General features: G+C 43.6%; 1 protein-coding gene across 8 annotated transcripts in view; it reads right to left on the bottom strand.

Annotated features, from left to right (window-relative positions):
• The window catches only part of DLGAP1 (DLG associated protein 1), a 383,227-nt gene that overhangs the window by 178,190 nt on the left and 181,029 nt on the right, over positions 1 to 24,008 (bottom strand). The window contains exon 2 of one of the 8 annotated variants that reach the window (XM_074352499.1): positions 99 to 212. The exons of the other annotated variants lie outside the window; for them this stretch is intronic. Within the exon in view, the coding sequence (XP_074208600.1) occupies positions 99 to 212 (114 nt within the window). The remainder of the gene's footprint in view (positions 1 to 98; positions 213 to 24,008) is intronic. 8 annotated transcript variants of the gene reach the window in all.

The raw sequence follows: 24,008 nt of genomic DNA, 5'->3' as shown, positions 1-24,008 counted from the left end.
ACCCTGGGTATCGAGTTCCCGCCTATCTCTGTACAGAAATGGCTGCGATGTGCTGGCCTTCTAAGCACTTTTAGTGAGCTCTCAGATTCCCTACTCACTCGGCTCCTTCGCATCTTCTTTGCAGCTGGGAGGACTGCCTTTCTGCTCCACACAGCTTTCAACTTGACAAATGCGACTTGGCATAAATGTCCCTGTAGCCTTTTTAGCTTGCTCTTCTCATAGCAAAAGTGGAAAAAAAGAGCAAGAATAGGAAAATTACAATTACACGACGCGTAGATCCCAAGGCTTGATTGGTGTTTTGCAATCAGATTTCCCTGGCAACCGCCCTCAAAGCCCGAAGCTGGTGTGAAACTTAATTTGCTTCAGATTGCTTAAAAATTACCTTTTAAGGGCAAGAGTAAATACCTACCTCTTTTAAAATAAAGCTGATACCCTTTGCCACATCTTTCTCCAAAGGACATTGTTAAATACTCCTGAATAGAACTTTGTAAACAGTGCTATTAGATGGTGATTCACACTGTGACCCTATGGAATTACTCTCACCGGTGAGCCAGGTGCCTCACACCAGAGCAAGTGCTAGGGAGATACACCAAAAACATTTTATAAAACACAGCCTGGTCTCAAAGGGGGTTACACGTTTTAAGTGGATCAGGCAAGCCTTGGGGAATGGATGAAGGAAAAGAATAAAAAATAGCTTTAAAGCAAATCAAGCTGAGATGAGTATTAAATTTCAGTGCCTCCGATTTACCTACTGGGTTTGTAGTGTGTTCTTATAAATCCTCTTCCTTGGCGGTAAAACAGTTCCCCTGGAGTTGAACATTATCTGTGCAAAGTCTTTGCCACTGAGAAAGGAGAAACGCAGGAGAAACACAGAGGCTTAGGGTCTGTGACCCCTGGAAGGCGGGGAAGGACCCACGGGCCTTTGGGGGCTGGTAGAAAATGTCACTGAGGCGATGATGATGTCATAGGGGCACCATCTGGTGGGAAGACAGCCTTTTGATACCACAGCAAGGAAACAAAACTGAGGTACCAGACTGCCGTATGATGTGAGGGCAGGGGAGGAAGACGGATTCCTTTCACCGTCCACCCTGGGTTTTGATTGTAGTGGACCTCTGTGGGCTTTGCTACCCTGGTTCTACCTCTGATTCTTGCAGTCACATCACCACGATTCTGCTCTGGGGAAACCTTGCTCCCCCACAACTTGTCCATGTGTTTCAGGAATAGGGGAGGCACTGGCTTATCACGCGCCCTGGCTCTCTTGTTTGGCTCTGGGCTGAGCGTGTGCTCCCAGCCTGTTCCATCAGCGAGCATCTCTGGACCCTTGCTCAGAGTGTTGGGACGCAGATAGCTCCTGTCATTCAGCATGTCTGTGGGGAAGCAGTCAGCCCCAGGGCCTGCTGGTACCCACTTTATCATCCCTTATACATCAGTATTATCTCAGGTCATGCAAAACCCCAGTGTTGCTATTCATCCCATTGCAGAGATGAGGAAATTGAGACTTAGTGCTATTAAATAACTGTAAAGTTTACAGCTAGTCAATCACAGTCAGAATGGAAAGGCAGGTTTGTCTCACTCAAGTTTATGTGTTCCTCTTTCTCCTATCATTCTGCTGCCTGTAAGTTTCAAAACTTAGGAACTTTCCATTAAGCATGAAACACAAGCATTAAGTTGCTGGGAGACACAGTGCTAGCACATTTGAAGCCTGTAGCCAGTAGTGATGGTTAGCTGCTTGGAAGAACCAAAAGACTGTAAAAAACGATGTCCACAGATCACCTGTCATCTGTCCAGCAGTTACACCTGGCTAGAAGTTTTAGTGAAATGTAAGCAAGAACACAAACATCCTAAAAGGTAGAAAGATAAAAACAACAAAGTCTAGGTCTATGGTAAATAGATTTATTTCCACTGACTATATAGAAGATAAGCTAATACAGAGCCCTTTTGTTCATCTTTCATGCAACTGTTCATTGCTACTGTGTCTTTCTGACATACTAGAGGCAGATCATTGTTGCAGTCACTGTCCACCGCATCCCCTGTGCTTTGTAACTATGATTCCAAAAATTGAACTCCCTGAAGCAAACTAGAATTCTGTGCCTGGTGTTCCGGAGCAGAGGTGTGGGTAGAAGGTTAGTGATCTTCCTCCCGGGGTCAGTAGAAGCCCAGGTGTAGAAATACCATCCATCAAAACTGAACTTCAGTGTTGGCTAAAATTTTATTAATCTCCCAGCACGAATGGAGAGCCAAGGGCTTGTCAAATGCTTATGATTATGGATCTTTTTCCTTAAAACTTAAAGTCTGATCATCTTATTATGAACAAATGGCACAGCTCATTTAGGGTCTGTGAAATATCAACTCAAGCATCTCCACTATTGATACTTAATTTCAAAACTATGAATTTTGAAATAAATTTCAGCAAGCATTTCCTTTAGTTTATCATTAGGGATAGTAAGTTCCTCCGATGAGGCTATAAATGATGACATTTGTGAATCATTAACTTAGATATTTGGTATCTATAAAAAAGTACCGAATAGATTTGAGATACAACTACTGGGCATATATCCAGAGAAAACTCTTAATTTGAAAAGACCCACACACCCCAGTGTTCACAGCAGCACTGTTTACAACAGCCAAGCCATGAAGCAACCTAACTGTCCATTGACAGATGACTGGGTAAAGAATATGTGGTATATTTACAGTGGAAAGTTACTCAGCCATAAAAAAATGAAATCATGCCATTTGCAGCAGCATGAATGGACCTAGAGATGATCATATTAAGTGACGTAAGTCAGACAGAGAAAGAGAAATAGCACATGATATCACTTACATGTGGAATCTAAAAAAATTACACAAATGAACTTATAAAATAGAAACCGACTCACAGATGTAGAAAACAAACTTATGGTTACCAAAGGCAGAGGGCTAAATTAGGAGTTTAGGATTAGCAGATACACACAACTATATATAAAATAGGTAAACAACAAGGTCCTACTGTATAACACAGGGAACTAGATTCAGTATCTTGTGATAACCTATAATGAAAAAGAGTATGAAAAATAATGCATACATAACTGAATCACTATGCTGTACACCAGAAACGAACACAACATTGTATTTCAACTATACTTCAATTAAAAAAAAAAGAAAAGAAGAAAAGGAGAGACAACTGAGAATTTCCTGCTTCTCATCACTGTCATCTGGTGACTCCTGCATCTTGGCGCTTGGACTTTTTATTTCAAGTTACACTCACAACCCCTGAAAGTGGGCCAAAGTAGAATCTTTCCTTCCTGAATGCTGTTCACTCTAATTCAGTGATACCATCATCTATCAAATTACGTGAATCTGGAAAGAACCCATTTGGTCCGACCCCGGGGGCTGGGGAGCTGGGAGGGGACAAGCAGGGCAGTCTGAGAAGGCTCGGCGAGGTGTGTGTCCTCGGAGCCGAGTGAGGACGTTTGTCAAGGAGGAAGGAGTAATGAACTATTACGGTGAATTTTTGCTGGTCTTAATCCATCTAAGACACTAAATCAAGGCTCATGCTAGCCCTATCATTAGCTGCTTCATATAAAGGGTTCTGCTCTTCGTTAATTAGCTTGATCTTCCCAGCAGGATGCAAGCTTCTTGAGTCCAAGGCTCTTGTTTCCTCCTCCTCCTCTCTCTGTAGAGCTGGAGCGTGCAAGTCGGTTTGGACTGTTTCACAGTAAGGAATACATCTGACTTGGGAAGCCAGAGCCTGTGCACACACAACGGAAGGAAAGGAAGAACTGCTTAACCACTCTGCATGCCACGCACTCTCTCTTCTTTTCTATTTTCTTCTATTGTATTCTACCTAATGAAAAATAATGTTGTTTGTGACCTGCTGCATTGATTTCACGAACCACTAATTGGTTGTGGCCACTGGTTTGAAAAATGCTGCTTTTTGGGGCGTCCAGCGTGGAGTGCCGCCATGTTCATTGTTAATCAGAGAGACAATGTTATTCATCATCGTTTACTCCCGAGTGCCTTCTGTAAACTAAATGCTTAAGATGTGCGTGTTGAACGAATCCTTATGAGACCCTGAAGTAACACTCCTTGAACTGAGTGTTCTGGTGCTCAGTTATCTTTACATTTACTGATTGTATTTTTCTAGAAGAGTATTTCTTAACGGCTCTCTGTCTTCAGAACAAGGACAGACAGGAGTGTCTTTTGGAATGGGCTGGGACTCAGAGGTTGGAGATGCCCAACCAGATGGAGTGAGTCCACCAGCGGGGTCAGCACAACGTGTGTAAAGCAAGAGCAGGCAGCCTGACGCTTGAATGCATTTGCATGTTCTTTTCATTTTTAATTGACATTTACTTGACTTACAATATTATATTAGTTAGTATACAATGTAGTGATTAGGTGTACAACATAGTGATTCAATACTTTTATAGATTATACTCCATATAAAGTTATTATAAAATATTGGCTATATTCCCTGTGCCATACATTATACCCTTGTATCTTATTTATTTTATACCTAGTAGTTTGTACCTCTAAATGTGGCCCCTGAAACCATGAAACTCCTAGAAGAAAACATAGGTGGTACACTCTGACATCCATCTTAGCAATAATTTTGTAGATCTGTCTCCTTAGGCAAGGGAAATGAACCCAAAAATAAACAAATGGGACCTAATCAAACTTAAAAGCTTTTGCACGGGGAAGGAAACCATTAGCAAAACGAAAAGGCACTTGCCTGTTCTTATAGATCAACCTCTGAGGGCCAGAGGCTGTGGGGTTCAAAACATTTTTCAGAACTAAAATGAGTAAATTAAAAGGCTTTCATTCATCTTAGAACAATCCTGTCTTTTTATCCTAATTGATATGGTATTTGATGTCAGTACAAAACCTCTGTCATTTAAGAACAAGGAAGAAAAAAATCCATTAAATATCTATGACCAAAATAGATGCAGCTGGAACAAAAAAGCTTTAGGAAGAACATGCTTTAGAATCTTGAAGTGTCCAAGTACAGACATGATGTATCATTCAACCTAGACATTCCAGTCAAGGACTCTTTTAAAATCGGAGCCTGGCACATGGTTAGCCCTCAATCAATGTCAGGTGATTTCTACCTCCTTCCCCACACAGCACACCTACAAACATGGCACATAAGAAAATGGAATAGTTTCCCACCATGCCATTTTTAACCAGGCAGTTTTTTCACCTGTAGGGAAGGGGCATAGTGCAATGAATATAGTAGAGTTTGGAATCTGGTAAACCTGATTTAAATTTGACTCTGTTACTTACTAGACGTGATTTTGGCCCAGTGACCTTTATCTCTTTTAACCTCAGAGTTCTTAAACATAAAATGAGGGCAGGGATACATACTCAGGGAATTACTGTAAGGATAAAGATGATATAAACGTATATATAAATATTATATATGTATATATAATATTGATTAAGTAAAAGTTTGTTTCTTGGAATTCAGAAGGTATGTTGGAAGTGATGGTTAAGTTCCCACGTGGGGCCAGCTCCTACAGCCTGCGACTTCGTACTAGAGCTGACCCGGAGTGGTCTGTGTAGTGGATCCAAGGCTCTTTTCTCCTAGGGGTTGGGGGCTGAGGGGTGGGGAAGATCAGTGTGCTGGGGGGAATCTGCAGTGGCCTGTGTGTAAGGGGTGGTGGGTTAGTCAGGCTTCTCAGTGCAGAACAGAATCAACAGAGGTTTCTTTTAAAGAATCAGCTTACATGGTTGTGGGGGTGGCAAGTGTGAAATCTGCCAGGCAGGCTGGTAGGCTGGACACTCAGGCAGGAGCTAAGGCTGCCACCTGCAGGCAGAGTTTCTTCTGCTCCTGGAAGCCCCAGCTCTGTTCTTAGGCCTCCACCTGACTGGCCCACCCGTATTTTCAGGAGTCAGCTCCTTTCTTTCAAGTCAGTTGATTGAAGATATTAACCATATCTACAAAATTCCTGCCCAGTGACACCTTGATTAGGGTTTGACTAAATAACTGGGTCCTCTAGCCTAGCCAGGTGGCCACCCAGAACCAACCATCACAGGTGGGAACTCGAGAGGCAGCTTCCAGGGTGGTAATCAGGTGCCCAGGGGCCCCACAAAGGCCATCCGAGCAGCGTGAGCCTCTGCTGTGCTGCCTTTGCGCCCAGCACCTGGGAGAGCGCCTGGCACGTGAATTTCATTGACAGGTTTTTAAGGGCAAGGGAGTCCTCTGCGAAATTGTTGTTTCTTGTTGACAACTGAAGAAGAAAATCTGCACATCACACCGTACTAAATAAAAAGAAAGCTCAGAGACCAATCTTTTATGTAAGCCCTTCTACATTCTGAAAGACCAAGAATTCCATAATAACCCGCCTTTGTAAAGCAAATACAGAGCTAACCTAAAAAAATAAGGATTTACTCTAATACCCTGCACACCCTACCCATGGAAAACTGTCACAATACTTTAAAACCACTTGTTTACAAATCCTTCTCACTGTTCAGTCTGTAAGCAGCTTGAGACGAGGGATGATGTCATCCCTCTGGCAGGGACTGTGTCTTATTCCTGCTTATCTTCCCAGGTTCAAGCAGGTTCTCAGGTAAGATTTAAAACGTGTAGAATAAAATGAGATGAAATAAAAGTGCTCATGAAGTCTTTTACTACATCACCTGAGTTATACCTGATTTTTGGATCAGTGGGAAGTAAGTGTGGGAACCTTTGGTCCTGGATTTTCCTCTACCAATGGCGGGGAAAGTCTGCTCTCTGATGTGTAGCGGGAGGAGGGGGCATGTGTAGGCAAGAGGGGGCATGTGTAGGTTGGGGGGGGCATAGTATCATGCGCGGTGAGTCTGGGGGATTGGACGCATAGCCAGCATCCGGAAGAGAGTCTTTGGTGGCCTCCAGGGAGCTGCAATTGGATGTTTCTGTGGAGGTCTTCAGCGAACCGCAACCACATTCCACAGTAGGGTCAAGAGAACGCCACTCAGCCCATGACCAAACCATGGCAGGACCAGCCAAGCAGATCCCCAAAACTGTCATCTCACCCAGTGTATTCCAAGGCATGTTCTGCGTATCACCCATTCTTAGAAATACTCTGTTGGAAGAGGGTTTCCCAGAATGGGAGAGATCTGAGGGGTGCTCTATATTTCATAGTTCTCTTAGAGAGTTGCCGTCCGTATTAGCATCTTAAAAATTGCAGAATGTCTGCCAATAAAGAAGCTTGAGTTTATCACTCAGTTTATCAAAGTCAATTCCTTTTCTTCAGATGAACATCTATTCATATCCTGCTTTGATAAATGTCATCATGAAAGAAAGAAGCTGACACCCCGAATGTAAATTACAGTGTATATGGCTAACACATGGCAGAACTGGGCTCGGATTCCCATCTCTTCTCTCTTGGACCGGTGTGCTTTCAGCTTCATCATACTGCAACTATTTATCCAGTGAACTCAACAAAATGAAAAAATGATTCACCTCCGTGAGTCCTTTTTACAATTTGTTGAACTGTTTTGATCTCCCTCTATGGGTACGTAGACAACAAAAATGGAGAGTGGCTTCTGTGTGTAGAAAGGAAAAACCACAACAAAACGCAGGCTTTGGGAACATACACTTTGCCTAAAGCTTATGGCGTTGTTTCCTTCCCTCAGGGAATCTGTGCAAACGACTTATAGCAAATAGAGAAATGAAAGTGGCATTAGCTTATAAAAATAGGTACGTGTCTCATGTCTTGTGTTGTTTATCACGAACTTAGACCGTGCTGACCTTTTATGGCAAAAGCTGTAATAAGGTAAGAGTGTCTTATTCAAGATGATGTACGATTATCTTTGGATGTAGAAAAATCTTTGCTAAGGGCACACCCCGCCCCCCTCCATTGTTCCTTCACTTGCCAGTTATTGACTGGAATTCAGTCTTTGGTTTTCTCTCCCTGACGCATACGTGACACATACCCACGTTTCCTATTCAGTGATGCTGTTTTTCCCATTACAGAGGTTGTGAACTCCTACAGACAGCGACAATGCAGATATATTTCATTTGAGAAAGGCTTTTTTGGGTCCCCCCCTCTTTCTTTACCTTTTTGGTAATGAGTCAAACTGACCTGATTCTGGTTCTTCAGTAACAAGGCTGGCTTCCTGCAATTCATACACACCTCACTGCCGCTGGGTGAGTAGGCACTTAACCTCCCACTCAAGTTTGCCATTGTTTGTGCAGAGTAAAAAATTCTGAATTAATAGAGAACTGTTAAATTAAGCTCCACTTATGATATCCCACTTGGCAAAAAATAATTAGTTTCTTTTATCCTGAGATAGATTTGGCCAACATCCAGAAAATAAAACAAAATAAAACAAAACAAACCCTTTTGTGTCAGGATGTCCACAGGGGATTTTATTTGTTTAGGAGGACGTAGTTCTTAAATCAGAAAAAAATTAAGTGGCTTCCTAGTTTCTACCCAAACTAGGCAAATGTTCCGGTGTCACTGGAGGAGGTCCCAAACAGAGAATACTTTCTGGGGGTGGGTAAGACATTGTGGGGTAAAAGGAGGCAGGAAGCTGGGGGAGCGGGGAGGATGTCTTCTCTTCTTCCATCCTAAGTGCGTCTACATGTAAATTCGGACCTAATTTCAATTGAGATAAATATATGGGGCACAGAGGTAATAATTCAAAAGTGGTTTTTCTTATGTGGTGTTTTAGGGATGGCTTTTGGAACAAGGATCACATACAATTTTTCTGCGCAATTTTGTAGGAGGCATAATTTTCTTGAATTTTCTATGGAGAAATACATTTACTTGTTTCATTTTGATTTACAAAACATCTTTCCTTTGTTCTTATGTTATACAGAAACCAAAAGAAGACATAAAAATTGTGTCCAGGAAGCATCTAGGTGTCATGAAATGTTTAAATTAGAAGTTTCTAGCACACGGGATCAATAAAAGTAGAGGAAACCTGGGGCTTCTAACCTGCTTCCCTTTTGCAGCATAGGCTAGTCAAGGAGGATTCAATTCAGATAGAATTTTACTATCTTTATTTAGGTACTTGAGGATGTAGATTTCCAAAAGATAGATTAATGTGTAAAAATTCTGTTATGGCATTAGTTTAATTAACCATGAAAAACTCACAACCCATTTCTTAGTTGATGGCATAAAGAAAGCATTGATGGAAAGGCTGAAAATACAAAAATACTATCTGTAATTTATTCAACTGATGGATTGGTTTAAAGATTTAGTTACTGGGCATCTCTTGTAAAAAGCTAAAATCACTATAGTTAATGACGTTGCTCACTGGATTCTTACCATGCTAGTTCTTCAGTATGTAGAGTACAATCTCCTTGAAGGCAGGGATTTTATTTTGTTCAATTCTGTATTCTCAGTATCTGGAAGTGTGCCTGGCACTTGGTAGATGAGCATTAAGCATTTGCTAAATGAAGGAACACTCACTCCCATGTAATGAAGCACCTAATAGATACTTTAAAAAATTGGGTAGATCTGTGTACTGATGCAGAGAGAAGACCAATACGGCTGACCTTTGAACAATGCAGGTGTGAACTGCACTGGCCTACTTACATTTGAGTTTTCTTCGATAGTAAATGCTGCAGTACTACACGGTTGTGATTGGTTGAGTCTGAGGATTTGCAATCTCAGATCTGGAGGGACCCAGTATAAGGAGGCGACTATATATTACATGCAAATTTTCTACTGCGTGGAGGGTGGGTGCCCCAACCCCTGCATCTTCCAAGGTCAACTGTGTCTATTAGAAAGTCATAGGGGAACATGCTGAATAGTGTTTACAGTTTATATGCATTTTATACGTATATATTTTTGTGTTTAAATATATGCAAGAAATATCAGAAGGAAAATGTTAAAATGTTAATAGTGGTGCAGTGATGCAGAGGGCTTTTACTTCTAACTCTATACCATTTGTGTTTTTTTCAAAATTAACACGTCTCAATTTCATTAAAAAAGGAGCTCTGTGGAAAAAACTCCAAACCCACTTTTATTTAAAAAAAAAAATAAAATCTGCAGAAAGACTGAAAATTTACAGCCAGGATAGGTCTGTTTTTTTAGAATTTGTGTTGTCTTTACATGATCGCAATCTACAGATACTATTCTGTCTCTTGCAAAGAAAACCTAAGGAAGAGGTTTTAACTGGAAATTGATGAAAGTTGGGGAGGAGAATCAGAAAACAGAATCTTTTAAGAAGTATTATTGAAGATACTGTGCTTTCCTATTTTTTTCATCTCGGGTTAGAATTTTATATTTAAAGTTAATAATATTTGCATGTAATCATATGCAAAACCCCATATGTTCTGTATCAGTCTGTACCTCTTATTTTCAATGAGATAAAATAGCTTACTTAAAGTTGAATTTTCCCATTGGGTTTAGACGATTCAGCTGTTTATCCAGCAGCACTTTGCTTAAAAATAGATGGGATGACATTTGTCGGTGCTTTTGAAAAAATATCCTTTGGAGAAAGCAGCAGAACTCTAATGCCACGTTTACCATTTACATTATATAAGAAAGGCAAGTTTTGTGTAATGAGGATTTCATGTCATTTATTCTCCTAACATATAAACTATAGCTCTTTTGAAACCAGTCACAATCATTGGATGTATAAGGATATCTCATCTTGGTTTTACTTGCTGGTGATGGTGATTAATTTCAGGGAAACCTTAAATATGGTTGGAAAGAGTTTCTTATGATCGTACATGGAAAAGTCTATTTCTTCACCCTTCTAATTATGTACTTTCCCCCCATAATTCTTCCATCAACTATTTATTGAGTGCCTGCTCTGTGGCAGGCACCATGGTTACAAAAATCAACATGGAGATGATTTTGAGTGCATTTTGCTTGACTTTATAGACCAATTTAATAATGTTTCTACCGACCTGCCAAAAAATGACGTGGTTAACCTGCTGTCATGTGTCCGTAGTGTCTAGGACAAGAATTAAAACAGATCGAGCTGAAAATGTACCGTCACCCCAAATTTCCAGCCAAGTCGACATCCAGGAGAATACAGTCAATTGAAGCCTGAAACATTAAAATCAGTGTTCCAATCTTGGTAGCCTTGCTGATGTGGCAAAGGATTATGACACCCGGAGGAAATGAAACCAAATGCATCACTCTCCCACCCAGAAAAGCACTCCTATCTTAGCATCCTACCGATTTTATTTATTAAAAAATACACTTTCAGAGGAAATTGCATTTATTGGGTCATATGAAAGAGGAAATTAGGTCTATGTGAGGGCAGGGGCGTGTGGCATCACCATGCCACAGTCTTAGCCTCGGTTTTTATAGAACTTGTCTCTGAAGACTCAAAAAGTAATGGCATTAGATTCTCTCGTCCTTTGTCTGTGTTTCCCTGACCCGGAATGCTGTCACCCAGATGGCGGGTGAGCGGTATCTGCCCACTGAGGAGGAGGGGCGCACTTCACCCCGTCGTGCTACATGACTCGAATGCCTGGCTTGCTCCAGTGGACCTTGCCACCCGCCCCTGCTCTGAGGTGGCCTGCTGCCCCGAGCCATCGCAGGGGGCCGTCAGGTTAAGAGGAAGAAGGCAGTGTCCTTTCTGCCACAGCCCCAGGGAATTGATGTCTCCCAGGCAGCCCAAGTGCCTCTCCTCCCGGATGCATTGTTTCATCACGACTGTACTTTCTGTGAATGCCTTTAATGGTCTAGGTCACCCCCCAACTCCCCGCCGCCCCCTCCAAGTGCAGGGATTTTGTGTTTTCCTTTGAATAGCAAGGTATAGTTTAGAGTTCCCTATGGCGTTCTATAAAAGTGAGACATACTAACGAGGAACCGCGGAGCAGGCTCTTGAAGCCCTGGGGCTGGCTACAGGAGCACCCTGAATGCGGGGAAGGAAGTCAGTTTCCAGCACAAAGGCAAGCTGTAGCCTCTCATTAGGTCCAACCGCTGCACGTGAAAACACATGTTCATAGAACAGTGCTGGCGTTTGGGGCAGGGGGACCCGCGTCGTGTGGACTACGTTTTTAAGATGTGTTTTCCATCTTCTTCAAAATCCAAACATCTGTTATTTTCTTTCTTCTTTCCCTTTTATGTTGAAACCTCCATTATAACGAATTAGCTCTCCCTCCTCAGTAACTTCAAGAGTTTGTTTCCCTTCTCTAAAAAGGAAGCATGTAGACGTGGGCGACACTTCAGTTTATACCCCCTCACTCGTATGTGATTTTTGACTCTGGGTGACTACATTAGTTTGGTCAGGCAATGAACAGTATTAATCTTGTATCTTATACAAATGTGCCCTCTTTGTAAACAAAACTTTCAAAAATACCCAATTTTCAAAACCCTTAGACTTGATTTATAATTTTGTTTCGAGAAAGCCAAATTTCTCGGATTGTTAAAATCACGTGCAGTGATGAATGCAAATACTAAATGTGTTTCCTCTCTCCAGATTATAGGGTAGTTGGAAAAGAGACAAAAAAACCCCCAGTACATTCCTAGTTGATGACATCTAATTTCTTGGTAATTTTAAAATAATGGAGATTGGGATGGAGTCATGGAATTAAAACCATAGAGAGGAGAGAGAGAAGGCAGGAACTGTGTTAGAATAATAGTCAACCATTTGTGGTAAGAAAGCTTCAAAGAGTGGGTACAAGAACTGAGTTTTCCTTCTGGTTGAGCCCGACAGAAATTTTCTTCGACTGTAAACACAGGGCTTGATCACAGAGTAATAAGAGTGAGTAAAAATGTAAGTAGTTGACTTGAAGTCAGGAAATATTAAAATGCTGGTTCTTTTTTCAAGACAATTTTTTAAAAAATTTTAAGCAATTCATCAGTTTTTAGGCACGCTGATCAGGGTCTTTTAGGTGCTCAGGAACAGTCCATTTTGTGGTTGATCAAGAAATCGGACTAGAAACCCCCCGCAGCTGTGAAGCACAGCCGCTGGGCGTGGTTGGCACACATACTTGTACAGTCTGCCTGCGGTGCATGGCATCGTGCCTCGCACACGAAGTGTTCAAATTGTACACGTCTGGTGTAGGAGGGAAGCTGGGGTTTCCCCTTCCCCCCTCATTCCCCAGTCTGGTAAGAGCTGCAGCTTTCTCTGTTCACAGTAATGGAGAAACCCTTAGAGCCAGGTCGTTAACTGTGTAAGTCAACATTTACGAACTCCTTCAAAAGGATGTCGGAAGGGAATAAAGTGGTTTATAATTCGTTCCTGAGACTTTGACATATTAACTGAGCCTTTGGAACTGCTTTCTGCTTGTTGGGTAGATGGTATAGATGGTTAATCACTTGGTAATATATTAGTGATGTTTTTATTTCATCGAAAATAATTTTTAAAATTGAAGTATAGTTGATTTATAATATTGGGTTAGTTTCAGGTGTATGGCATAGTGATTCAGTATTTTTGCAGATTATAGTCCATTGTAGGTAACATCCTTGTTGCTTATCTATTTTCATAGTAGTTAGTACCTGTTAATCCCATGCCCCTAATTTGTCCCTCCCTCTTTCTCTCTTCCCTGTGGTAACCACAAGTTTATTTTCTGTATCTGTGAGTCTGTTCGTATAAGATAATTTTATTCCAGATGTGAACATGACATGTTGATTATTGCTCTTACTATTCACTGTTATATAAAAAAGATGATAGTAGCAACCATAAACAACAGTAGCATGCATCGAACAGGATCAGTTTATCTTTTTTAAGGAAAAAATTGTGACTTTGAGACAATGTTTCCTCACCTGTGAAGTGCAATAGGTAAAAACCCGCCTTGAAAATAGATCAGTGTGCAGTTACATGTTATTTCATTGTTTTATAGTTGCCTCGGTTAAAAAAAGACCTTGTCATCTGAGAGATGGCAGGTGAGATCTGGGCGTCAAGAAAGCCTGCTCTGAAATCCTAGCTCGGATTCCGAGTGGTGTTTTGAACGATCCAGGAGGGATGCATGCCTGCTGCACGCATGAAGCAAGGCTGGTGTTACTTGCTTTTATAATTCCTTGCTTTCGAGAGACTAGGATAGAAGGCCTTTGTTTTTCTAGACTGTGACTCTGGGGTTCATGAACTGTATGATTTTCTTTATTCTGCGATAACCCTGCCCATAGGATTCAATTAATGAATCCACTCATCCATCCATCCATTCACATTTATTTTTCGTTCTGGAAAATGTCTTCTTTTCTTTTCTTTTCTTTTCTTTTCTTTTTTCTTTTCTTTTCTTTTCTTTTCTTTTCTTTTCTTTTCTTTTCTTTTCTTTTCTTTTCTTTTCTTTTCTTTTCTTTTCTTTTGGTGTGTGTGCTCCTCCCAGCTTTACTGAACTATAACTGATATATAACATTGTGGTAATGTAAGGCATACAACCTGTTGATTTTACATGCTTATATATTGTAAAGTGACGACTGCCGTGGCTTCAGCTGTCACATCACCGCATCGCTTAAATGTTGTGTGTGTATGTAGATAGGTGTGTGTGTGTATGTAGATAGGTGTGTGTGTGTCTGTGTGTGTGTGTGGTGAGAATGTTTAAGACTCACATTTGCTAAGTGCGTCCCTTGTCCTGCGGGAGCAGAAGGCACAGTGCTAGTAGACCAGTATTTGCCCGCAGGGATCTCAGTCTGCACTGGAGGTGGGGGTGGGACCCGTGGGGGGGGGGGGCGCAGCAAGCCCTGCAGTGTGGTCTCAGCGAAGTGAGGCGCTCCTGAAGATTACCCACTAGACCGTGCGCTGAGCACGGAAACCGGCTTCAAGGACGTCGCGCTTGACTTGGGACTGGAGTGGTGGTCAGGACTGCCGGCTGGGCCCGGGGAAGAAGGCGGTATTAGAGGAGAGGAGGCAGCCTATGTGGAGGCATGGCCTTGAGAAAAGGCAGTGTGTTCAAATTAGGTGCAACACATGGAGAGTTCAAAAGACACAGACCTCACCTCGGCCCAAGGCCTCTGGGAGGTACTGCTTCATAGATTAAGCTGAAGACACTCAGTCTCCTGCTGATGGTCCTGACTTAGCTTAAAGCATAAAGGTCTTTCTCAAAATGCCTTTCCTTGGATTGTGTTTTTCCGTCAGTAAGAGGGCCCTGAGAACACTTGGACATGGCTGCTTTGGAGTCTGTGGATCATTTCTAAGCCGCGTTCCCTCCCCTCCTCCACACCCCGGGCGCCCAGTGAAGTCCCCCAAACCTGCGCTTCTTCTGAACTGGCCACTCCTTGCTGGACTGGGCACTCTGCCCTGCCAGCACACCTTCTCCCTCAGCCACACTCATCACCTCCCGCCGCCACCAGACCTCACTTCCGTTTCTGCCCAAATCCCCACGCAGGCCTTACCCTCTCTCCTCCTGGACCTGCTCCGACACTCAGCACTCTGATGCCTCCCACTGTGTGCCAGGAGCACAGCCCATACTCAGAGGGCCTCTCCACCCCACACAGCAGCCTCTGTAATAGCTCCTTTCTTAGAGTATTAGCTCATTTGGAATCATCTTTCACTTCCTAAAATATCACCACTGTGTTAGTTCCTCTGGCTGCTGTATCAGATTATACACACTTAGTGGCTTAAAACAACTCACATTTCTTCTGGAAGCTAGAAGTCTCAGATTGCTTTCCTCGGCTGCAACCAACGATCTTGGGCAGTGTGGAGCTCCCTCTGGAAGCTCTCGGGGAGAGGCCACATCTTGGCCTTGTCCACTCTCCTCCACTTCAAAACCACAGCACGGCGTCCTCACGTCTCTGTTTCCATGGTCACTTGGCCTTCCTCTGTGCTCAGGTCTCCCCCTGCTTCCCTCTCACAGGGACACTTGTGATTACACGTAGGGCTCACCCAGAAAATCCAGGGTAACCTTCCCATCCCAAGGCCCTTAACTTAATCACACTGCACAGTCACATTTGCCATAAAGAGCAACACAATTTTCTAGGATTCGGACGGGCCCTATTCAGAGTCCTTTTCCCATACATGCCAACCACCGGCGCTGCCCACGCGGACGACTACTTACTCTGTGCCAGGCGGCGCTGTACGAGGTCGGCACGGTTCCTATCTCTGTTTTATAGATGGAGAAATTGAGGCACAGAAAGGTCAACTGACCTCTCAAGGCCACAGAAATACAGAAATGGTGGAAAGAGCTTCCACACCGGGGTCCGTCCGGTTCGAAAGCCTTTGCCCCTCACACAACGCTGTATACAACGCTGTGTGGGTTTAGATCCCAAGGACCCTAAAGACAGTCACTGTCAACCCCAAATGGATCCTTTCCCAAAAGTTGTGTATGTCCCTCTGCCAGCTGCGTTTCTAGATCTTTCTCCGGCAAGGAGCACTGCTAACTGGGCGGCAGCAGCAGCAGCCTGTCCTCCCCCCCACCCCGAGCGGCCAGTGGAAGCTTCCTCAGTAGCCGGACACCAGGCAGTCGGCTGCGCCCAGGCCAGGGCGCTGTGGGAAGGTGGTCAGAGAGCAGGACCGGGAGGAAAGGCACGCTGAAAAGGATAGTGGCAATGGAACAGACGTGTGAGGCCCAGCGACTGTCACCGCAGAGAGGGCCAGAAAGGTAGCACAGCCTGGTAGTCGCTGCGGCTGAGGAAGAAAGCTGGAAGAGAAAGAATACAGCCCAAAGAAGGGTGCTTTCAGGTTAACAAGAGGGGAAAGGTGCCCTTAGGTCAGACCTGGGGGGTCGGAAAGCAAACAGACAGGCCAGGCAGGGAAAAGTCAAGTTTTCTATGATCCACTATTTATTTTGAAGACTAAACACTCCCCTCCCTCTAAGGCGGCAGCGGCCCCGTGGAGGATGGCGACAGTCCAACAGACCGAGGGGCCCATTGGTTAACATCAGGGTTACTCACGGCGACTTGAGCCCCAGTTCTCTCACTTATAAAACAGGAATAAGCATGAAGACTGAAGAATGTAAGGGACCTCCTTCGGCACAGCCCTTCGCAGGACTGGCTGACAGAGTCGTTGCATTCAGTTTCCACCGCCTCATCAAAGCAATGGGATAAAGCTCGCTGAGGGGTTGTTCAGGCGTCTGTCCATGCATTCAGATAGAATTTACTCTGCTCATGGCCACAACTGTGACCAAGGGATCAGACAGCTACCTTCATGGAACAAATCAGCTGTGGAATAGGCAACCCCACATAAAATAGAAGAAGCGTGAAAAGGAAACATGGATGCTATGAAAATTACTGGGAGAGACTGGACTCAAACTTGGCCAGTCAGAGGGCTTCCTGGAGGAAGTACCACCTCAGACAAGGCTAGAAACTTGAAAACAGGATAAGTAGGGAAGAGGGGAGCCCGGGGTGGATGGACAGAAGAGACGCAAGAGGAAGCAGCTCACGCAAAGGCCCCGGGCAGGAGACGTGGTGCCGTGAGAAAGCGAGAAGCCCGTCAGGGCGGCTGACATGCAGAGTGGACTGAAGGGGTGTCGAGAAGTGGGGCTGTGAAGGAGGGAGGTCCCCAGTTAAGTCATACCATGTTGGTCACGGTGAGAAGCTTGGATTTTACTCCCGGGGGTAAGGAGGAGCCCTTGAAGGATTCACAAGCAGAAGGTTTACTGACTGCATTTGCATTTTAGACACGTCCTTTGGACTGTTACACAGAGTGAATCTAAGGGAAACCTGGGGGCAGGAAGACCATTTTGGAGGCATTTATCCTAGCCTTGGCGAGGAACGATGGAGGTTTAATGAGGACAGTGGCAGAAGGAGTGAAGAGAAGAGAACAAAAGTCAAATTTATAGGACACAAGTGATTTTCCCACTCACTCATTCATCCACCCAGCCAACTTCTAGGAGTCTACCTGAGAGATGTGGGGGTGAGGTAGAGGGGAAAATCAAGGTTTTTGCCTGTGTTTCTGGGTTAAAAAATGGGTGGACAGTGGTCCTATTAACAGGAGTAGGAAACGCAGATTAAGGAGGCCTGCGGGAAAGCTGGTGAGCACAGTTTTAGTGATGATCGGTTTTGAGTAACGCCGTTAGGCCCATCCTGCAGATATCCTGGGGTCCTCCAGCCTGTAAGCATCAGGGAGGCATCCTTAACAGTAATAACCCAGTCTAGTGACATTCCAGTCCTCTCTCAGGTTTGTTCCTGTTCCTCTTGACTCTGACTGTCTTCAAGAACGGGCCTCATATGTCTTTGGGAACACAGCTGTTGGCTGCCTTCTGCTCAAGCCTCCTCACCATGTGCCAAGAAGTCCTGTGATGGCCCATCTGTGACAGTGCTGCTGCCTCCGCTGCCACTGTCCTCAGCTGACAGCTGCTCTGTGGTCTTTGCTGTGTGTGTGTGTGTGTGTGTGTGTGTGTGTGTAAAGAAGGCAGTAGTGTTACCTTCTCTAGATTTTCTCCAGTAATTAACTAATATGAGGAGTTAATGTGTGAGTCTGTAAGTCACACACGCCTTCATGTGGCATCACTGAGACTGCCTGGAAGGACTAGGAACTTGGCCTCTCATCTTGAAGAGGGAGTGGGTTGATCACTGTAGGAAACAAGCATCACGGAAAGGATGCTGGTCGAACACCTGGCCTATTTAAATCAGCAGGTTGGTTTCAGGTGGCGACAGTGGGTAAAAAGCCATGCTGGTGTGCACGTTTTCTTACTGTTCAAATGACAGGAGCACAAGACAAACACTTGGTGGTGAGGCAAGTTTGCTTTCTAGTTTGTTTGTTTCTCCCAACTTGAAAGTGGACACAGGGCAACGCAAATTGCTCTGGACCAGTGATGTGGGGGAGAAGGGAAATTGGGAGAAAAAATATCAGAATTTAAGAAGCAAAAAAAAAATGCATGGGACAGGCAAGGATGGTCTGGAGTGATGAGTGTGAGAGGGATGGGGGGAAGAGGAAATGAAGATGGACACCTTACAGACCCCCAACAACCCACCATATTTGAGCTTCCAGCAATTTAACACACGGAGAATGGCCGTGAAGTTGAACATGTTTTAAAACCTTGAAGTATGAATAGGTAACACAGGTTCTTAAAAATGAGCTGAGCGAGACTAAAACACTGCGCTCCTACTTCTCATAGGTTTACTAGATTAGAGGGTTTTCAAGAGAAATGCCTAAAATTTGTAGGTGGACCATGGGTGATACGTAAGTGGAACGGGGTCGTTAATAGTAGCTAAGTCCTTGTGCTCAAGTTTAGCAGCCCGTTTATGCTTCTAGGAAAAGCAGATACTGCGAACGACTTGGGTGGGGGGCGGGCGGAGTTCTTCCTTTTCTGTGAGAGTCTGATTGCAATGTTTAAAGATGTCCACGAAATAAAAATATCTTGTGTCAGCTCATTTCCCACGCATAAAAACAAAATGGGAAGATTAGGTAGGACGGGGAGAAGCATTTCCTTTCCACTTCTCCAAAATTTCCCACATACTTCGGCTGTTTTGCATAGAGCTTCTGAAATACCTTTTGAGGTCACCTACTTTGAGAGAATAGAGTCTCTGATTTTCAGGTGACATAGCAGTGAGCTCGGAAAACATAAATGGTGTTTTTCATCTTTGCCATTCTTACAGAAGGGAAAGAGCCCCAGTCCTTCCCCAGCTTGCGGAGCTTTTGCTAGTCTCAGGGGTTTGTGCTACGATCTGACTGAAATACGAATCCCCGTGTTTAACCCTGAAAAGCTAGACCACAGAGAGCAAAGCCACCCTGGCAGTGGTTTCATCGCTTCTTGTTTTTAAGAGATAGTAGCCAAGGTGGCCGTGAAAGCCGTGTAGAGGTCTGATGGGTTTTAATTCCCTGAACTTCAGCGGACAAACAAGTACATCTCCCACAGGAACTGAGATCATTGCAGCCACGGTAAATCAAGAAAGTAATGACGAAAATGCACGTTTGTGGCATGCTGCTATTTTAAACGCAATCTTACAAAATAAAACCCACCTAAACCGAAGCTGTGGAATAATTTTAGCAATTGAAAATTACTACCTTCTCTAGAATAACATGTACTTAGAAATGCAATGACTCAGAAACCAACATGATGTATGTATTCTGCTTTCCTTAGAGAACATTCAACATCAGTTTACAATACTTCATGCTAAATGCATTCAGTAATCAGTGCTTAAATAATTTTACCTGTCTTTGCTGTATCTGCATATTCTGCTGCTTAGCCAAACTCCCTTTGCACATAGATGATAACAATATTGTTACACGGATGCCGGTTTTACTTAAAAGCTGGACTTCTCCCCCCATCCCTCCGGTACCATAAGCAACCGAATCCAAGGAAAAGGGTGCATTGGGGGTACTCCTTATAAAATTGCTCATCCCAAACTCACAGACATCATGAAACATGCAATAAACTCCAGCATGTTAAAAGAAAAATTATGGATTAGCAGAGAAAGCAAACACAGAGAGACTATTTATCTTCTTTTTCATAGCCCAGAATTACCAGGAGCTTACCTTATTAGCTGAAATGCCAAACAGAATGTCTTTATGGAAAATTAAGTTCATTATTCATCTCAGCTTTGATTTGGTACAATGCAGCTGAGAGCATTTAGCTTCTCCCTATGATTTGCCGATGCAAAGTGGTTGAGTGAGGCAGTAAACACAGAACTTGGGAGGCGGGGAGTGGCTGGCCCGGGCTCACAGCTCGAGACTCGCAACTTGACATTCTCATTCATATGAAGACGCTTAATGCAATCACATCTTACCACTGAAGAGTAGCACTTAAATGACCACTTAGTGGAGATCTTGTGGCCCGTGCAGTTTTGCAGGGCGGTTGCAGCTCTAACGTCCTGCCTGTTCGCGGCCCCAGCAAGATTACATTGCTGTCTTTCCTTATCTCGGTGGGTCCTTGGGCTAGTTTGCAGCATATTCGTGGATAATATATATTTTCCCACAAGGAGAAATCCACATGGGGGAGTGATCCCTGCAATTTTCTAAAAAATAAGAACCTGATGATCTCACCAGCAATGGAAAGACAGGTGCATTTACAATTTTGAATATAAGTGTGCAGACTCACAGAAATTGGATACAACATTCAGGTGGCTCATAAAGGGGAGACATCAGGGATCCGGGAGAAAAACAGCTAGAGAGATCTGCCCTCTGGGTATCAGATTCTCTTTTAGAAAAAAAGTCATATTCTTTAATAATTCGTTAACTTTCTGCAAATGAATTAAACATGCTTTAGAAACTTCTGGACAAACACTTTTTTTCTTTCTTAAAAAGTGACCTCCATAGACAACATCCCAGAAGAACCTTATTTAAGGTGTCTCACTTCCAGACGGGAGAAGAGCGGCTGCAGCTTCCTCTCCCACGCGTGTTACTTCACAGAAGTTGAGCAGGCTGCATGTATTAAAATCCAGCTTTACCAAGTGAAACATGCAACACAAGTCCTCGATAATGAACAGACAAGGACAGCATTCCTGGGCAAAGCAGTTTTAGCTTAAACACTTTTTAAGCCTTTCTTGACTTTGTCATCACACAAAAATCAAACCCCACATTCTCCTCTCCTGAATTAATGACAGCGTGGCTGCCTCTGATGAGAAAAAAAACAATAATTATTGATTTGCCTCAAAAGGTTAAACACAGAGTTACTGTATGACTCAGCAATTCCGCTCTTAGACATCTGCCCAGGAGAAAGCAAAACGTGTCCATACAAAAGCTTGCACACAAATGTTCATGCACCATTTTTCACAATAGCCCCAAAGTGGAAACAACCCTAATGTCCATCAGCTGATGAATGGATATAAAAATGTGATATAGCCATACAATGGGATATTATCTGGCATTAAAAATCAGGTATTGACACAAGCTATAACATGGATGAATTTTGAAAACAGTACGCTGATTGAAAGAAGCCAGTTACAAAAGATCACATCTTGTATGATTTCATTTGCATGAAATGTCCAGGTTAGACAGAATCTAGGGAGACAGAGAGTGGTGCAGTGAAAGGTAGAGAGAGAGAGAGGTGGGGAAAGTGGAAAGACAGTCCCATATGTGGAAAATCCTTGAGGAGTCATGAGCTGTAGACCGACCTACAGCACCATTTGTGCTGGTGTTTAATCAGGGCTAATTTTCAGTAAGAAAAAAACCCCAAATCAGAGGGAGTGAGAGCAAGAGGAAGAGGAAGAGGAGGAAGAAGAGAAGAAAGAGGAAGAGGAGGAAGAGAGGGAGAATAGGGGTGAGACTGGGTTGGATTAGATAACGCGGAAGGGCAGAGGACTCAGCGGGAGGGTAGGCTCACACACCTTAGTTCTGATGACATAATATCAAATGATCGAGGTGACAGTCAAAGGAGAAAGCCTTTCAAGAAGCCAAAAGAACTGAACTAGGAGAGTTCTGAAGTGCTCAAATTAAAGGAACTTTTTTCAAACAGGAGAAATGGGTTCACAATTGAGGAAGAATACAAGTAAGTGATGAGGGTCTACAAGAATGGCACCAAGAGGGCTAAAGCCCAGGATAAAACGAAGTCTGTGAACAAAATAAATAAGTAAATAACAGAAATTAAAAAGGCCAAGGAAAGTTAAAAAAAAAAGCCCTTTGTAAAAGATATGAATTGGAACAAACAGAAGAAGAAGGACAACCCCCAGGCCTGGTCCAGATGGTGTGATGTGAACAGATGATGATGCAGGAGGAGGAAGGGGAGGAGGAGCAGCGGGGACGAGGGAGGAGGAGGGAGGAGGAGGAGGACAGAACATCAGACTCTCCGACTTCACCATTTTCTCCGTCAAAGAAAATGATCTTTAAATCAGAAAGGGTAGAAGAAGCATGGCGAAGAGAAATCTCAATTCCAGGAAGACCTCTTAAGTGCAAATGACTCATACATCTGTGTTTTCATTCCAGATCTCCCATATGAGCTCCAGGTACTTGACAACTTCACTTAGATTCTTCACTTAGCACTTCACATGCAGCATCTTCAAAATCAAACTCATTTTCCTCCCCTCTTCCCCCCCCCCCCCCCCCACTGTAGCTCTTCTCCAATTTCCTGCTTCAGTGAGTGGAAACACCATCTTTCATGCATGTCAGAAACATAGGTACCATTCTGGACACTTGTTTCTTCCTGTACATCACCGATTTGGAATCTCTGCAAACGATCCACCTGCCTCGACATCACTGTCACCATCTGAGTCCCAGCTGCCTTTTTCTGTTACCTGGGCTGCTCTACTTGTCTTCTAACTGGTTCTCCTTTCATTTAATTTATCTTTTTACTTCCTGTAAAGGGATGTTTCCGAAGGCAAAGGGATGCAGGTGTTCAAATTTTAAACACAACCTGTTGGGCCGTGAATGATACAGTCCTGCGTATCTTCCAAGTCTCACTTTGCACCACCTTGGTGACCTATCCAGACTCGATTTCTGACCCTTTTCTTTCTTCCTGCCTTTGTATAATTTATTTTAAGGCTTCCTTCAGTCCTAATCCCAACCGTTGCTTCCTGAAAGGCTGGTTGCATCAATCTGCTGTTACAGTATCATAATCCTCTTTGTTTGTATTGAGCAAAGTGGTCAGTTGGGATAGGCTTGTCCTTATGAGTAAAACCTTCGGAAGGTGCATGGACCACTGCACTCTTGGCATCTTTGAAGACACGTGCTTGGGTTGTCTCTTAGAAGCATTGCATGGAGTGAAGGCAGGGAATAAACGTTTTTGGTTCTGGGACCCAGCATTCTGCTCTTAGGTGCAAAATGTTTGGGGTAGTACTAAGAAGTACCAGTTGCCCATCCCCTAGAATCCAAAAGGGCCTTAATCCTACGGGAGGCTGAAGGCATCCGCAGATCCTCCCAGCAGAGAGAGGGACAGCCGAGACCGCAGGCAGAGAAGAGCTTCCAGCGTACTTCAACAGTAGCCTTTGCCACAGTAGGAAATTTGTGTGATTGATTTGAATAATGTTTATCTCCCCACTGACAATAAGACCAGTAAGAGTAGGAATCATGTCTGTTTCTGGTCATCATTGAGTCCTTTGCATCTGCAGAGGGCCTGGCAACAGCAGGCATTTAATAAATATTTTTTGAATGAATAAATGAAAGAGCTCTTAAATTGGCAGACTGTGGTGGGAGGGTAATGATGGCATAATTGCTGCTAGAGAAATAATTTAAAGCATGTGTTCTGTGTCGGATGTCAGGGCCAGTCTCCTTGTTTATGAAATCTGATCATTTTATGTTGTTCCCTCGTCAACCTGGCTGTGACATCACTGCTGCCCGAAGAGCCACTCTTAGTCAAACACGTACATTTTGCTTAGAAAATT

Source organism: Camelus bactrianus, chromosome 24, assembly GCF_048773025.1.
Source record: "Camelus bactrianus isolate YW-2024 breed Bactrian camel chromosome 24, ASM4877302v1, whole genome shotgun sequence".
In the NCBI taxonomy this organism is placed as follows: domain Eukaryota; kingdom Metazoa; phylum Chordata; class Mammalia; order Artiodactyla; family Camelidae; genus Camelus; species Camelus bactrianus.
Note: the sequence above shows the minus strand (reverse complement) of the source record. Positions and strands in the feature narration are given on the sequence as shown.